We start from the raw sequence: 15,364 nt of genomic DNA, 5'->3' as shown, positions 1-15,364 counted from the left end.
GAATTTGTCCGTAACCATTATTTCATTTTGGGGTAACACTGAAATTACAGTGATGAATACCCATGTAAATAATTGTGCAAAGTGGATTATTAGGCACTTTTCAGGAATATCCAACACATAATTATGGACAGTGAAGAAAGGCCATGCTAATAAGATTTAAAACATCAATCAGTCCATCCATTTTCTTAATCAGTTGTCAGTCACATGGGGGCATATCCTGACTGGCACAGGGTGAGCGGTAGGGTACACCGTGAACAGCTTGCCAGTCTGTCACAGGATTTAAAGCAAATTACATAATCATATAATCAAATAATACATTAAGTCTGGAATCTGTTTTTAACGACTTAATTGCACAGCTAATAAGGTGGTCACATAACTGCAATAAACTGGTAAATACGTTAGAAAGGAAATCTTTTCAAGCAGGAAAGGAAGCAATGACTGAGCCACATTTCTTCTCAGGTATTTGCAAAACAAAAAGAAAACCAAGTGAAATTCAATCACGTAATATAACAAGCGTGACCTTGAGGAAAAACTTTGCTCCTGTTCTCAGTGTTGTATGATAATCTAATGACCGAATGAATCGCTCACACACATAATGAAAAATCCTTCGGTTGATCGATTAAAATCAAATTGAGTTGACCCTCAGGAGGTCAGGAGACCCAAATGTTGCTGTCCTCTATTTGGTTTGACAGCAGCCGTTGTTCCTGGGGGAGGAAGGGAGGACTTCATCTCCCCTTGTGGCTCACTCGAGGGTGACGGTTTGGAAACATCCACTTTGACCCTTGATGTCGGGGCTCGGGGAGTAGACTGTCATTGCCCACCCCCATCCGTCTTCTTAGAGGCTCGTCTCTGGCTGTTTGACCTTTCAGATGAACTCCGGACACTGTCCATGTCAGTCATGTCTTGGCTGAGAACAGAGCCAGGATCAGGCAAGATCCTGGCTCTGTTCCACTTTTTAGCAGCCTTTAGCCTAAACTGGATGCTTCATTAAAAAAAAAAATGTAGTCAAATTTTGGTAAGATAGAGTATAGTATGATTTTTTTTTCTCCTTCAAACATGCCTTAAAGCAGCAGTCCCCAACCTTTTTTGCGCCACGGACCGGTTTATGCCCGACATTATTTTCACGGACCGGCCTTAAGGTGTCACGGATAAATACAACAAAATAAAACTAGTATCGGTACCGAAAAAAAGAAGATTTATTCATAACACACCTGAAAAGACCCAGGAAAACAGAGTTAACGATAAAAACGATAACAAAAATAACGCTGAAAACCAATAAAAACCCTGAAAACCATACATTTCACACCTGAGCCTCAACTCTCGCGGCCCGGTACCAAACGACTCACGGACCGGTACCGGTCCGAGGCCCGGGGGTTGGGGACCGCTGCCTTAAAGTATAGGGACACAGTATATAATATAGGTCCATAACCTGCATACTCTATCTACCTACAAACTACATATAACATCTTAAAGGTTTCTTTTATTTCAGGACAAACACTATCATTTGAAATGTGGGACAAAACTTTCTAAATATCTTGATTTTTTTTACTGAACAAAGGCAACAGCTACCAGAGCACCATATATTTCAGACCCATAGTGACCTCCGAAGTCTAACCAAAGTACAGCAGTTGCAGAGGAAGATGCATTTTGATGCCTTATTTGTAGAGCTTTCTTTAGCACATTTAAGCTTGCAGTTCAGCTGTTTTGCAAAAGTCAGTTTTTACCCTATGTCCTTTGCAATGCTTGAGAAATATGTTTAAGAATTAGAAATACTGACCATTTCAAAGACTTATTGAATCATTTGAGGTCATGGAAATTTTAAATTAAGCTTAATGAAGATGGATTATTCTCAGTGGTGTCTACTCACCTGCAATCTAATTTCACATTTTAATTTGTATTATTGATCATAGCACGTGTCACATGTTTCAGCCAATTTAACAGACACCCTGTTTTATTCTTTACTGTGATCCATTTTCAAACAAAGAAAATTGGGTGAAAATGTGGCACAAAATACTCGCACAGCCATTATAATGCAAAGCATGTTTATTTTACAGTTACTGCTGTCTAATAAAAAGGCCTGGAAAGAGAGTATGTGCTTATAATCATTTCAGTATAAACAAAATGAAGCGATACTGATATTTACATGTGGGAGGTTCAGCAAAAACTTCCAACAGGTGATGGGTAATGTCCACCATCTAGAGGCAACTCTGGGAACTGCACCACACCAATAATAGGGTTTTATGCTTTAAACTACAGTGACCATAATCGTGCAGTCAGTAATGCTGGGTTGTTGTTGTTTTGTTTTTTTTAAAGAGTTGGGATTTCAATGTTTGCAAATCCTTTTGCCTCCCAACATAGCTTTCATTTGAGCCAATTCATCTTTTTATTTTTTTGCCCATATTGGGACATTAAAGTCTGCAGAAACAGAACAGATTTGTACAGTGAGAACTGTTTGTGTGTACAGCAAAAGGCAAAACAGCACATCTTTCAAACACCAGAAGAAACAGACTAAGACTCTGTACATTATACTTATTCTTTGATTTGTAAAAGAATTTAAGTTTTTAGTTTTTCCCCTCTATACTGTACAACAGAGTTTAATTACAAACAACTAGAATCAAAATGTGATCCTGGACTCATTCCTGGTCTCAACATAATAACACTTCATGAATCTCTCTGACAGTCTTTGTCAGCAGGTTCTTGGCGGGAGTGAACGAAGCCACAATGTCTTCAATCTGTTGAATCCTAGCAATACACAAAAATGTAAAAATTTAATGTTATACTTGAAGATAATATATTATTCCTTTGACACGGTTACCTTCAATAGTAATATGCTCCGTAAAACAACGTAATTTCTGTCAGTATTCATTAAATAAACAATAGGTTTTTTAAATCTAAATTTCTTGATTTATATTAAAATTTTACTTACGTTGTGCTTCCAATTAAGTTTTTAAAGCTCTCTACTTGCAGGACACAGAAGTGGTTGATGAGAGAGATGCCAAAGACTACCTCAAATTTGGAAAATTTCTTCAGAGTGCTGAAGACAATGCGCACTCTGGAAGAATAATTGAATGTTATACACCTCAGTATTGCAAAATGCAAAACTGCATGCAGATGTGAATGATTTTTTTGGATCAAAAAGTGGAATATTTGTTATTTCTGTGAAGCACTGTAGTTCTTACTTGGTGTCCATGCAGCTGATGTCGAGTATATCCAGCCGTAGCCCTCCCCACAGTTTCAGGAGACGCAGTTCCTCTCCCAGAAGACGACAGCGACTCACCACCAGGCTGACATCACGGAGCAGCTGGGAACAACAGCAGGCAAAATACGTTACCACAGACTGTATAAACAATAAACATACATCTTCTGGGTCTCATCACTTAAGCTAAAACAGAGTAATTTAAACTGGCATTTGTTTTAATGGCCACCAGGGGGCGATCACTGCAGATGCAACAAAAGTATGCGAGAAACAGCCCACAGGCCTGATCTAATTAAACACAGGCACTTTTCTCTAGTGCTTTATCACACGCATTCACATTGGGAGCAACTCGGGGTTAAGTATCTGACCTATTTTACATGAGCCTGTTTCTGTCCTTTGTATGCATCTGGTGTTTATTTACACTTACCTTTGGTACTTGTCTTCTTGTTGGGTATTTCTTTACCCAGCAACTTTCACCTTCAATGTACTCGGAGACCAATTTGTGAACAAGGCGTGCATGGCACTGCGACTTCTCATCTGGTAGGAAACATAATTGCTTTCAGTACATATTCTTCATAGTAAGTGCAATTAAAGGTAGCCAAAGGCCATTAATTTAGCATGGCAGGTAGGATGAAAAGAATAACCATCTAATAACCATCCATCACAGAATGCTTCTTGTACTTATTTTCTTACCATCGAGTTCCAGTTTAAAAGTGATGTGTGTTATTTTCTGCTCAGTGTCGGCATCATTACCTTCAAAAGCAGAAAAACAAAGTTATTAGAGTGTGCCTTAAAAAAAAAAAAACCCCAAACCAACAGAATTAAGCAAAATCTAAATTTTAATATTGTTCAAGGTTTGCGCAAACACTACTGACTGAGGTGCAACCATGAGTACAAGATATTCACAACTGTTAGAAACTGCTTTAAACTGTATGAGAAAACATGAAAAAAAGAAATACCATTGGCCTTTTCAAACACCAGCTGCAGATGCATGGTCTCATGGAGGAAAGTGAAGACTCTGCAGTTGTCCCTCATTTCTCTGAGCTTCCATTCATTCATCCTGATGTAAACAATGTACAAAACCAGTTTTGCGTTATCATATTTGTTTACAGGACTGGTCTAAAGCTGTAAAAAATGTTCCTGGTACTGACATATTCAGAAGGCCCATATGAATCTCCAGGTTCCTCGTTTCAGCTCGAAGCCTTTTGACTTTACTTGAATTCTGCTTCTTCTGCATCTCTAGTTCAGGTATTTGTCTTTAGCAGGAACAAAGAAAACAAAGAAGAAATAAACGAGACCGCTCAAAACTGGTAATTCTCAACATTCACTGCATAATTCAACGAAGAAGAAGAAAAAAGGATAGTTAATTTTAACCGACCTCTCATTATCAGCCGTCGTCTCAGTGACTCTCTTCATTTCTGTTAAACAAAATGAACCAGTAAAGGCACTTAGGACTTATTCAATTAAACTGACGTAAAATAAAAAACAAATAGATGAAACTGTATTAAGTTACCTTCCTGCAGCGACTTCAGACTTGGTTTGTCTTCAAACCCTTTTTCTTCAACTGCAGCAAATTCTAAATGAAGGAGAATATGTTAGGCTAGAGCAACACATCCAACCTACTTGTGCCCCCAGAGAAAGGTTTGCTAACAGGTCATCATCTTCCATCAAAACTACTGACAACTTTGGAAATGTGCCAGCAACAAAAGCAATCACATAGAGATTTGCGGTGCAGCACCATCTTTGCGATCGATTTCATCTAGCAACAGCCAAACGATAGAGAAATACATATGTTAGTGACTGAAACATTAGTTAATATCTACAAAACGAGCAAACTCTGTGGTATATCACAAACAGGAAAGTCATGTTTTCAAAGTAGCTATACCTGTTTCTAATTCACAAATACAGTCATCCAGAGTTTTTATCATCTCATCTGCTTCCTGAATTCTTCCTCTTAACTTCTGCTGCTCCTCCTGGAAACAAAACCAAAACAAAAAACAAACCCCAAAACAAAACAATGTCAATTTCATTTTGCATTCAAAGAAGTCCCCAATTTTGCATTTTAGTGTTTTTTTCTAAATGTGTGGAAGTTCTTACCAGATTCGCCTGCAAAAGATTTGAGTACAGAACCTCCTTCAGTTCATGTGACTGAACTTTGCTTGTTTTTCTGAAGAAGTTATTTCTCTCCTTTAGTTTAGCACCGAAAGATTTCAGCTGTTGATTCAAACAAACGCCGCATTGGGTGAATTGTGGGAACAGATGCCAAATTCATGTCACACACAAGCGCACAGCAAAGGCCAATAGCTAAATAAAGTTAAATAAAATGCATTGCAATTAAAAAAATATACACTGTAAATTACTTAATGTTCATCCTGCCCAAATAAATGTAAACATATCACATAAAAAAAAAAAACTTTGACTAATACCTCTTTATCTGAAGCATATCTCATGTCCTCCCACAAAGATCTATTGACAGTATTAAGAGGTTTGTTTAGATCCTGCATTCGCACCTTCAGCCTAGAAAGAACAAAACAGACATGTTTTTAAACTTCAATTGTAACGTATGAGATTAAACATAAAAAGAATTGTACAATTTCTAATGAGTTATAATTGTGTTTGTAAGCTACACCCAGTTTTTCCTTGTGATTTTGTCAGTTTACAGCGATACAGCGCAATTCATCTAAACCAGTGGTCCCCAACCCCCGGGCCACGGACCGGTACCAGTCCGTGAGTCGTTTAGTACCGGGCTGTGAGTGTTGAGACTCAGGTGTGAATTTTATGGTTTTCAGGGTTTTTAACGTTAATTTTTAAATTGTTTTTATGGTTACACTCAGTTTCTCTGGGTCTTACCCCGTGTGTTATGAATAAATTTTCTTTTTTTGGTACCGGTACTGGTTTTATTTTGTTGTATTTATCCAGGACACCTTAAAGGCCGGTCCGTGAAAATATTGTCAAACATGGTGCAAAAAAGGTTGGGGACCGCTGATCTAAACCACAAGTTTAGATGAATAAATGTATTTAACTACTTAATGTTTTCAGCATATTTCTGTAGGTTTAATCATGTGTACAGTATATGTTATAAAACTTGAAGTGCACATACCCTTCAACCTTTTCGTTGAGGTTAAAGACATCCGTCTCATAAACCATCTGTTTAGGACGACTGATATGTTGGTCTTTCAGTAAATCCATTGGTGAGGCCTCTGTGTCTGACAAAAACTGAAAAAACAACAAAAAGAAGTCACTATAACATAATATTTTTTTTGTGTATATATAATGGGGAAGTAGTTTTTAACACAGAAGATTGACCTACTCTGCCAGGAAGGACACTCTCCCGAGGATTATGGATGACAAAGTCAATGCCGAAGAGTTTAAAGAACTCCAAGACCGTTATGGTGCCATCTTTGAGTTTCTGTAATCAAGGCATCGAATGCAGTCAAATATGAGGCTAGTGCACATTTTCAGATTTCAAATAAATCAATTTTTAAAAATAAAACTTCTTACCATCTGCACATCAACAGCACTGTCTTCAAGCTGAGATTCAAACAAGCTGTGTTTAAAAGCTAAAAAACAAAACCAAAAGAAAACAAAGATATTTAATAATAATAGTGTAAAAGGAAACATTATTTCAATCAGGAATACAAGATCTTAATGATGCCCATCAACGTCAAAGATAAGAACTTACTTGACTCAGATGCAGTTTCACATTTGATGCTGGCTGTGTGATTGCTGGAGGAATCTATTGTCTGTGTAGTCGTACGAGCTGTAGTAATATTACTGTCACACTCTATGACCTCTGACTGCAATGCACAAGAAGAAACAAAACACATGGGATAAAAGAAACCATATTAAAGGTAAATTACGTAAAACAGAGAAAGCTGACCTACCACTTCAACAGTCACACAGGATGTTTTCATTCTCTTTTGATCCTCCACATTAGTTTTATCTTCTGGCAGAAGTCTCTTTTGTCCATGAACAGGGCTAATGACATCTTCTTCAAACACAGTGTTCTCTAAAGGCTCGACCATGTTGAACTCTTGACTTTTCTGAGGACTCCTAGTGTCCAGTGCTTCTGACATATCTTCATAACTACCCAGCTCTTCATCATAAATATCACTAACATCATCATCAAAGTTGTTCAGCTCCTTGGCAACGTTGACGGTGATCGTCTTTGTATGGTCTCCTGAAGATTTCACTCTCTTTGACTCATCAGGTTTGCATTTTTGGGGCAGTTTCGGCTTAAAGCCTCCCAGTGAGATTCTTGACATAAGCTGTTTGGTCTTTGAGCTGAAAGGAGTTGTAGTAATAGCATCACTGGGATGCTCTGCTTCTATAAAACACTGAGCTCGTGCATTGTCTTCAGTGTTTACCAATTCCATTTCAGCTTCTGGTTCTGCCATAGTGACAGGTAACGTTTTATCTTTTGAGTTTTTCCCCAGGTCTTGTTCCAAATGATGCAAAGGTGCAGTGCAGTTATCAGTTACGACTGCACTGGGAGCTGCACTTATCATGTGACTCAAACGCCTTACTTTTGACTGAATATCAGCTAAACTGATTCGTCTAGACTTTCGTGAGCACAATGCATCCACATCCTTTCCAGGAACCTTGGGTGAACTTTCCATATCCTGTGATATCAGACAAGCTGTAGTTCTTGGTTCAGGTTCTTCTGTGTTCTCCCTTTCATTTGAGTTAAGAGAATCTGGCACATTCATAATTTCCTGGTCATCAGGATTGGATAACCCCAAATCACCACTCCTCTGTGATGCAATCCCAGTTTGCCGCAAATGGTCTGAATTGGGATCTTGTGTGGAGGACAGGCGCTGAAGGGGGTCATCTGTGCACGTCTGACCCAAAATGCATCCTGTTTGAGCTTCAGTCATATCCATGCTCAAATTGATTTCTGTACAGTCCATCATGGTTGTACTTACTGGCTTCTTTATGAAAGATGAAACCAAACCTGGAGCTTCACTTTCAGTATTCATAGCAGGTTTCTGTGTTTTAAGCTGTATCAGTATGTCCCTTGGGTCAGTAGCTTTTTGAGGGGATGGTATATCATTGTCCTGTGATTTAATATCAGTCCATGGGTCACTTGTGTTTGACAAGTTTTTAAATTCTTGATATAAATCATGTGCTGATGAAGATATGTTTCCACGCAGACCACAGGCTTCACTATTTGATTTCTCTACTTTAAAAGAAAAACCCTGGATTTCCTGGATGGGCAGAACCTTTTGCAATGGTAGAACCAGGTATGGTGCAGAAACACTTGGAATACTTTCAGTGAGGCACTCTGTCATATCCATTGCTCCATCATTTGCATTGAACCTCCCCGTTTTTTCTTCGGAGGTAGGTGGAAAATCCACATTTTGATGTAACTTCTTGTCAAAATCAGTGGCAATCTTTACAGTGTGACTTCGTGTCATATCCATCGCTGCATCATCTGTACTGAACCTCACAGTTTTTTCTACATTGAGAGGTAAACTGTGATCTGACAGCAACTTTACATCGGTGGCAATGTTCACCGTGTGACTTTGTGTCACCTCCATGGCAGCATCATCTGTACCGAACCTCACAGTTTTTTCTCCAAGAGGAGGTAAAAGGTCTGAATTGTGATCTGACTGCAGGTTAAGGTTGGTGGCAATGTTCACCGTGTGACTTCGTGTCACCTCCATGGCAGCATCATCTGTACCGAACCTCACAGTTTTTTCTCCAAGAGGAGGTAAAAGGTCTGAATTGTGATCTGACTGCAGGTTTAGGTTGGTGGCAATGTTCACCGTGTGACTTCGTGTCACATCCATGGCAGCATCATCTGTACCGAACCTCACAGTTTTTTCTCCAAGAGGAGGTAAAAGGTCTGAATTGTGATCTGACTGCAGGTTTAGGTTGGTGGCAATGTTCACCGTGTGACTTCGTGTCACCTCCATGGCAGCATCATGTATACTGAACCTCACTGTCTTTTCTCCATTAGCAGGTAAGAGGCCTGTGTCTTGGTGAGACTGCAGTTCTAAATCACTGACAATGTTCATTGTGAGACTTTGTGTAACTTCCATAAGGGCATCATTAACAGGAACCACTGTCTTCTCTTTGCAGTCATTGTCCACATCAAGCTTAACCTGAGAAAGACAGTATAGCAGAGCACATGTGTTCATGAAGATATGTTTCCACACAGACCAGAGGCCTCACTATTTGATTGACTTTTTATGACATCTCAGGTTTGTAGTAAAATTAAAATGTCTTACTGAAACCATATAAACTTGATAAAAATAAAACAAATGCCTTTAATGTAAAGCAAATATTGACCAAAATGACCCTGTCTCTTTAAATTTATTTGATCCTTTGTTAAAACAAAGGCATTATTTGGTGCAGATACCTGAATAAAACTAACCACAAAAAGATCAAGACATGTTTATGCTCACCTGCTGTCTTTGCACCTTTGTGTTTCCAGAAGTCTTCAGGAAGTTTTCTTTACCTTAAGGTGGACATGGTAAAACTGAGTGAGAAACAGCTACCTGACCATAACTTCAATATATAATAATTATTAAAACTTAACTGAGGCACTCTGTACATTTTCTATGTAAAAAAAACAAAACAAACAAAAAAGCCCAATAACTTTGCCGTTTTCATACCTTTACAGCTTGATAATCCAGTTGCTTTACTGTTCTGCCAGTCAGCTTTTCTGACATTACCACTTTGGGCGTGTATGCTTTGCGTGGGAAAATGATCCTGAAGACGGGCATCTGTAGCTGTGCCTGCATCCCCTTCCAAAATGTAGCCAGTTTGAGCTTCAGTCATGTCCATGCTTATGTCTGCTTTGGGACATACTGCATTTCCATTAGAATTCATTTTAGTAATCATAGGATTAATGCTGGAGGAAGCTGTAAGGTTTTTTGACCCTGGATCCAAACTATGTGCTGACAAAGATGTGTTCCTAGGCAGATCACATATTTGACGGTCTTGTTTCTTCTCAGAATTTACTGAATTGGATGCTGAATTACTGGCAGTGTTGGTAGTGAGGCCATAATTCTTATCCATAATACCGTCATCTGGAGTGAATCTTAAAGTTTTCTCTTTAGCAGGTAAAAAGTCAAAATTTTGGTCAGACTGTACTTGCAACTGGTGGATATTTACAGTGTGACTTCGTGTCACATCCATACAGGCATCATCTGCAGAAAATCTCACTGTTTTCTCGCTGTAGTTGTTCTCAATGTCAGGTTTGTTCTGTGGATGGGAAAGGAAATACTTTGAGTATACAGCAAAATATCAACCTTGATTTGGCAATATGTTCTATCTTCCAGACCAGCTAGAACAAGTATTGCGTTGAAAAATAAAAGGGGAAAATATTTAATCTCACCTGATTTTTTAGTGCCTTTGAAGATGAAGCTTCAATGCCTAAATGTGGAAATGGGTAATAAATAAATAGATTAGCTAAAGAAACCAGAACACTGCAAAACTAGTGAAATCATTAATTAACTGGTTGAAAATAAATAAATAAATAAATAAATAAATAAAGGAGAATCTGTTTTGGAAAATAAATTTCAGGAAATTAAATACAAAAGCATTCACATGACCTGAAACGAAGATTTAAAGTTTCTGTCATTTCCTTTTTTTATTCTTAAGCTCTGGTAGAGTAACTTTGTATGGATTACAGTTCAGTTTTGCTTTTCCCCCCTCTCTTACAATAGGTCTTGGTTCAGCAATTAAATTCATCTACTGTCTGAAATTGTGTTTAAGCTCCTCCTCACTTTAGATTACCCTTTTCCCCCCTCTCAGAAACAACAGGGTTCGAACAGCACCTTACCTTTATGGTTAGATGATTTGAGTGCTTCACTTATCCGCTGTCCTGAAGTACCATCTGCTTTCTTGAGACAGTGGGTGTACATGTCTTGTGGTGGAAAAAGAAACTGAAAAGGATCGTCCTGCACACCTTCCAAAACGTGGCCAGTTTGAGCTTCTGTCATATCCATGCTTAGTTCAGGACAGATGATAACGGCTTTAAAAGGCTCTCTAACATTTTGAGTGGTATTTAGTGGCAAGTTTTCTTTATCAATATCTGCTGATTTTTCCTCTGGAACCAAGGGACCACAGGCGATGTTTACTGTGTGACACCCAGTCATGTCCATAAACTCGTCATCTGCAGCAAACACTACTGTCTTCTCTCTGCATTCGTTTTTCGCATCAGAGCTCACCTGAAGAACAGAACACAAACAATTACTACATGCCAACCAAAACTTTACTTTGAAATAACAATTATTAGCATTCAAAGACAACATTTTAAATCTATACTATGTTACGAGCAACTAAAGACAAAACCTCCCATGCATGACTTGCTTATATGTTCTATTTCATCTAAAAGCAAAGTTTAAAAAAAAGAAATGCCAAACTTACCTTATGTCTTTGATGAGGAGCAGGTACGAGAGGATTTATCAAGGACACTTTATCTGATAATTAAAAGTGAAATGAAATTAAGGCCATTTGAAATTCCATTCAATTAGCATTAAAACTGATGAAGCATAAAATTCATACAATGCATACAGGGATAATTTCCTTGCTCTAGTATTAGACTTTCATAAAGTTGTGAGCCTAGACGACAAGATATTTATGAAAAATGGTCTACATTAAAGGAACCGTGGCAGAACACAAATTTGTCGTCTCTGCTTGGCATCCCATATTTTCTTCTTATCACTTATAAGCTGATGTATAAATGCTGAAGAGTTGTCCTTTAATTTGAGTGACAGACATAAATGTGATACCTTTTGGGTTGGTTAATCCTGATGCTTTACTGCTCTGCTGCCGTTTCATCTGTGAGTGGGTGTACATGTCTTGAGTAGGAAAAAGACACTGGAAAGGATTATCGTCATCATCACAGACTCCCAGGATGCGACCTGTCTGGGCTTCAGTCATATCCATGCTCACATCATCTTCTGGACAGAGTGCACTCCTGTAGGAGGATTCTCCAGTTTTCCTGGTGTTATGTGGTGTCTTCTCCATCACAGCAGAAACGGACACTGGAACTTGATTTTCTTTATCCAAATTAGGCCTTTGTGTTTTAATCTGGACCAGGGAGCCTTTTGTTTCTTCAGAGGATGCTTCAGCAGGAAGAGTCATCGTTATGTTTACAGCATTAGTGCTCTGGCCACTTGGTTTAGACAGACTTGCAAGGAAGTTTTCAAATCCAGGATCCAAACATGACAATGATGTGCTTACATCGACATTTCTGCCTGTGGATAGTGGTGGGACTGTGGCTTTATCATTTATCAAGCGATTTTCTCCAAGAACTGGGAAAATGTCATACTTGTGAAGGGGTATATCTTCAGGTATGTCTGCAGCAATATTTATAGTGTGGCTTTGGGTCATGTCCATGGCTGCATCTTCTGTGGAAAACATCATTGTTTTTTCCCCAAAGTCATCTCCAGTGGCCTAATAAAGGTAAACAACCTTTGGTCAGTTAATGGGAACAACAAATGTTAAGTTAAAATACTTCTGCTATTATTAAGCATTATAATAATGTAATAAATGCAAATATCGACTTCAAATTTACCTTATCCTTTTGTTGGGAAACATGTAGAGGAGCATTCAAAAGAGTTTCCATACCTACATTTGGAGACCTGAATTTAGTAACAGCAATCTCTATAACTATCTAACAGATAATGTGGACAGTACATTGAAAACAATGATCCTACCAATTATTTCACTCCCATCTTCAGTGACTCCCTCTTGCACCCTTGTACAAAAAAATCCAAAGCATTTATGTGAGAGATTTATTTGACTCTTTGTGATAAGACTTGAAATTCACATGACAGGCTGGACCTTAATAGCTCATTTCACCTTACCTATTTTGTGTGGTTGTTGCTCCTGCTGTAGAATAACATACAATATAATTATAAAAATTACAAAAAGTTTTAAAAATTACATTCTTATACATAATACTACATTACATACTTGCTGTTATTATTTCTTGCAAAGGGCTTCGGACAGGGGAGGCATTTTTGACATCCCTATAAAGAGAGAAGCGCTGATTAGGTCAACTTGTGGTTAGGTACTTTTTGTAAAAGGAGCATTTCTTCGTGTCTCACTTAGAAAACAGAAGGACGTCATTAGCAGGGGCAAAACTGACTCGTCTTGAATTCCTCTTTTCCACTGGTTTGACACGTTCCACCTAAGAGGAAAAAGGCTAAATTATATCACCACTTTTTAATTTTTAAACCTTAAGGGTGTCTACTGCCACAGGCAGTTGGAAATCTTATATCAGACTCTCTGTTTACCACATTTTCTTGCTGATCTTGGTCAGGGAACCTGGCTGATTTCCGTGGTGCTTTTAAAATCTGAAAATTACAAGGTGCAAACAGTTTAGTTCATTTGTACAGAAATAAATAAAATCACACCTCTGATTAAGATACTTACCGAGGAAAGGCGGCGCCTTGAAAATCCACTGCCTTCACTGTAACACAAAGCATGAACAATAAAACTATTACATAAATATCACAATACATTTGTTAACATAAGGTGTAAAGTAGGAATGCCTCGATATCAATGTCCTTTTTATTTAATACAGTAATTTCGCACTCACTTATTTTTTGGAGGATCCAGAGGCTCCATCGTCAACTGTACGAATATAAAATAATGCTTTATATAGAAATCATTGTTTCTGCAGTGTCTTCCTGAAACCCAAAATGTTGCTTAAGAAGCATTTTTAATTTGTCCTGGGTATTTGGGATTAGCAGACATGATAAGTGTAAAAATGAAGCATTATCTTTGGACACAAAAACAATTGTTTCTAAAGTAGTGGCAATGGTTTTATTTGACAATAATTACAATAAATTCACCACTGTTTAACAAAGTTTAAAAGACTTTATTAAGCAGAATGAAATGCTGGGGTAAGACCTTATGAGCTGTACATGAACAAATGCCAACAAACAGTTATTGCTGCTAAGGTGGTTCTGGAAGCTCCTGAATCTCGGTGTGTAGTTGCACAGAGTCCTGTGCAAACTTTCTTTTTCACATGACCGTAAGTTACAACCTTGATTTTAAAAAAAATTGAAAACTTAAAGTTACTACGCCACACCTGTCAGGTGTGCAAAAGTAACGCCACTGTTCTCCAGCAGCCATGAAATGGGAAACCACCACTACACTGTCATTCAATTTACCAAGACCTTATGAACAAATGCAGCTCGATAAATACTGCTAACGTAACTTATTTGAAATAATAAACAAAGCTAGGCAGCGTTCTGCATTTCCCCTTGTAAAAATCATATTTTAAATAGACAAACCGATAACCACTAACTCTGACGTTACTATTAGCTTCCCATTCACGTAATCAAACAAGAAAACAACCGAACACCAAAGAAGCATTACGGCGCTTACCTTGCTATTGTTGATTGTGATGTTGCGGCGTTCTAAGACAAATACGTTTTTTATTATTACTTCTTAACTAACTTGAAACCATTTTCAAGTCGTTTATCTTCAACCACATTGCATACGATACGTAACAATTTTGAAGCTAATGTGAACAAGTCTCGATGCTAACGTCTTGAGTTTTGAATTTAGCCGCCTTCACGCGTGCGCACTGAGGTCCGTCTGTAGCTTAATTTTTATTTAGATAACTGGAGTGTAGTTAACAACAGCCTGTCAATTAAAATGTTAAAACTGATAACTCAGCTTAATTAAAAAAAAATCTTTTGAGGAACACAATTACTGAAAATTTATTTTATTTACACAGGAAATAACGTTAAAACCGGAAATGGTCGCAGAGGGCGGGACGTTTTTAAAAATTGTCAACTGGTATTTGTCTGTTGAGAATTCAGCTTGCATACTTAGTGTCCTTAAAGGTAAGCATTGATATTGTGCTAATTACCTAGATCACATTCAGTAAGCGACTATTATTTAAGTACTGCTTTTTTGATTTGTTGAGTATTGAAGAAACTACGACCGATATCTATTTTTCCATAGAGGTCGGTCGTTTTAACAGAGTTTTATGTGTCAAGCTCCCCTAGAGGGATCTCAGTGAGGCTGCGGTGAAGAAATAAATAAACTTAAATAAAACGCATCGATTTTTGAATTATCTGGTCAGTTTGTCAGACTTCTGATTTAAGTAGTTTAACATGACTGATATCCAGATAGTTTAGAGTTTTATGTAGTCTTTGCTGTCTCCATCAGGGATTGGGGAACTCCAGGCCT

At 38.0% G+C, this 15,364-nt stretch overlaps 1 protein-coding gene across 2 annotated transcripts; it reads right to left on the bottom strand.

Moving 5' to 3' along the window:
* Positions 1-2,645: 2,645 nt before the first annotated feature.
* Positions 2,646-13,786, bottom strand: knl1 (kinetochore scaffold 1). Of its 2 annotated transcripts, none has more exons than XM_085373131.1 (31): positions 13,758-13,786; positions 13,592-13,628; positions 13,453-13,512; positions 13,264-13,346; positions 13,130-13,185; positions 13,021-13,045; positions 12,871-12,911; positions 12,729-12,781; positions 11,941-12,607; positions 11,576-11,628; positions 10,989-11,376; positions 10,542-10,579; positions 9,817-10,408; positions 9,607-9,659; positions 7,081-9,303; positions 6,879-6,993; positions 6,698-6,756; positions 6,507-6,605; positions 6,297-6,412; positions 5,623-5,713; positions 5,294-5,410; positions 5,082-5,169; positions 4,710-4,772; positions 4,575-4,614; positions 4,348-4,452; positions 4,156-4,256; positions 3,890-3,949; positions 3,624-3,733; positions 3,180-3,301; positions 2,927-3,052; positions 2,646-2,742 (listed from the first exon to the last, which is right to left on the bottom strand). In XM_085373131.1, the coding sequence occupies exons 1-31, from the start codon at positions 13,784-13,786 to the stop codon at positions 2,646-2,648; spliced, it is 5,907 nt and encodes a 1,968-aa protein (XP_085229257.1). The 2 variants fall into 2 exon arrangements, with proteins under 2 accessions (XP_085229257.1, XP_085229258.1); XM_085373132.1 differs by having other exon boundaries at positions 9,823-10,408.
* Between the last annotated feature and the right edge of the window lie 1,578 nt (positions 13,787-15,364).

The sequence above is a fragment of the Diplotaxodon limnothrissa genome, linkage group LG15, assembly GCF_057381915.1.
Source record: "Diplotaxodon limnothrissa isolate DT_005_m linkage group LG15, D_limnothrissa_male_GT1.1, whole genome shotgun sequence".
NCBI lineage: Eukaryota > Metazoa > Chordata > Actinopteri > Cichliformes > Cichlidae > Diplotaxodon > Diplotaxodon limnothrissa.
This window is presented reverse-complemented; position numbering and strand designations above follow the sequence as displayed.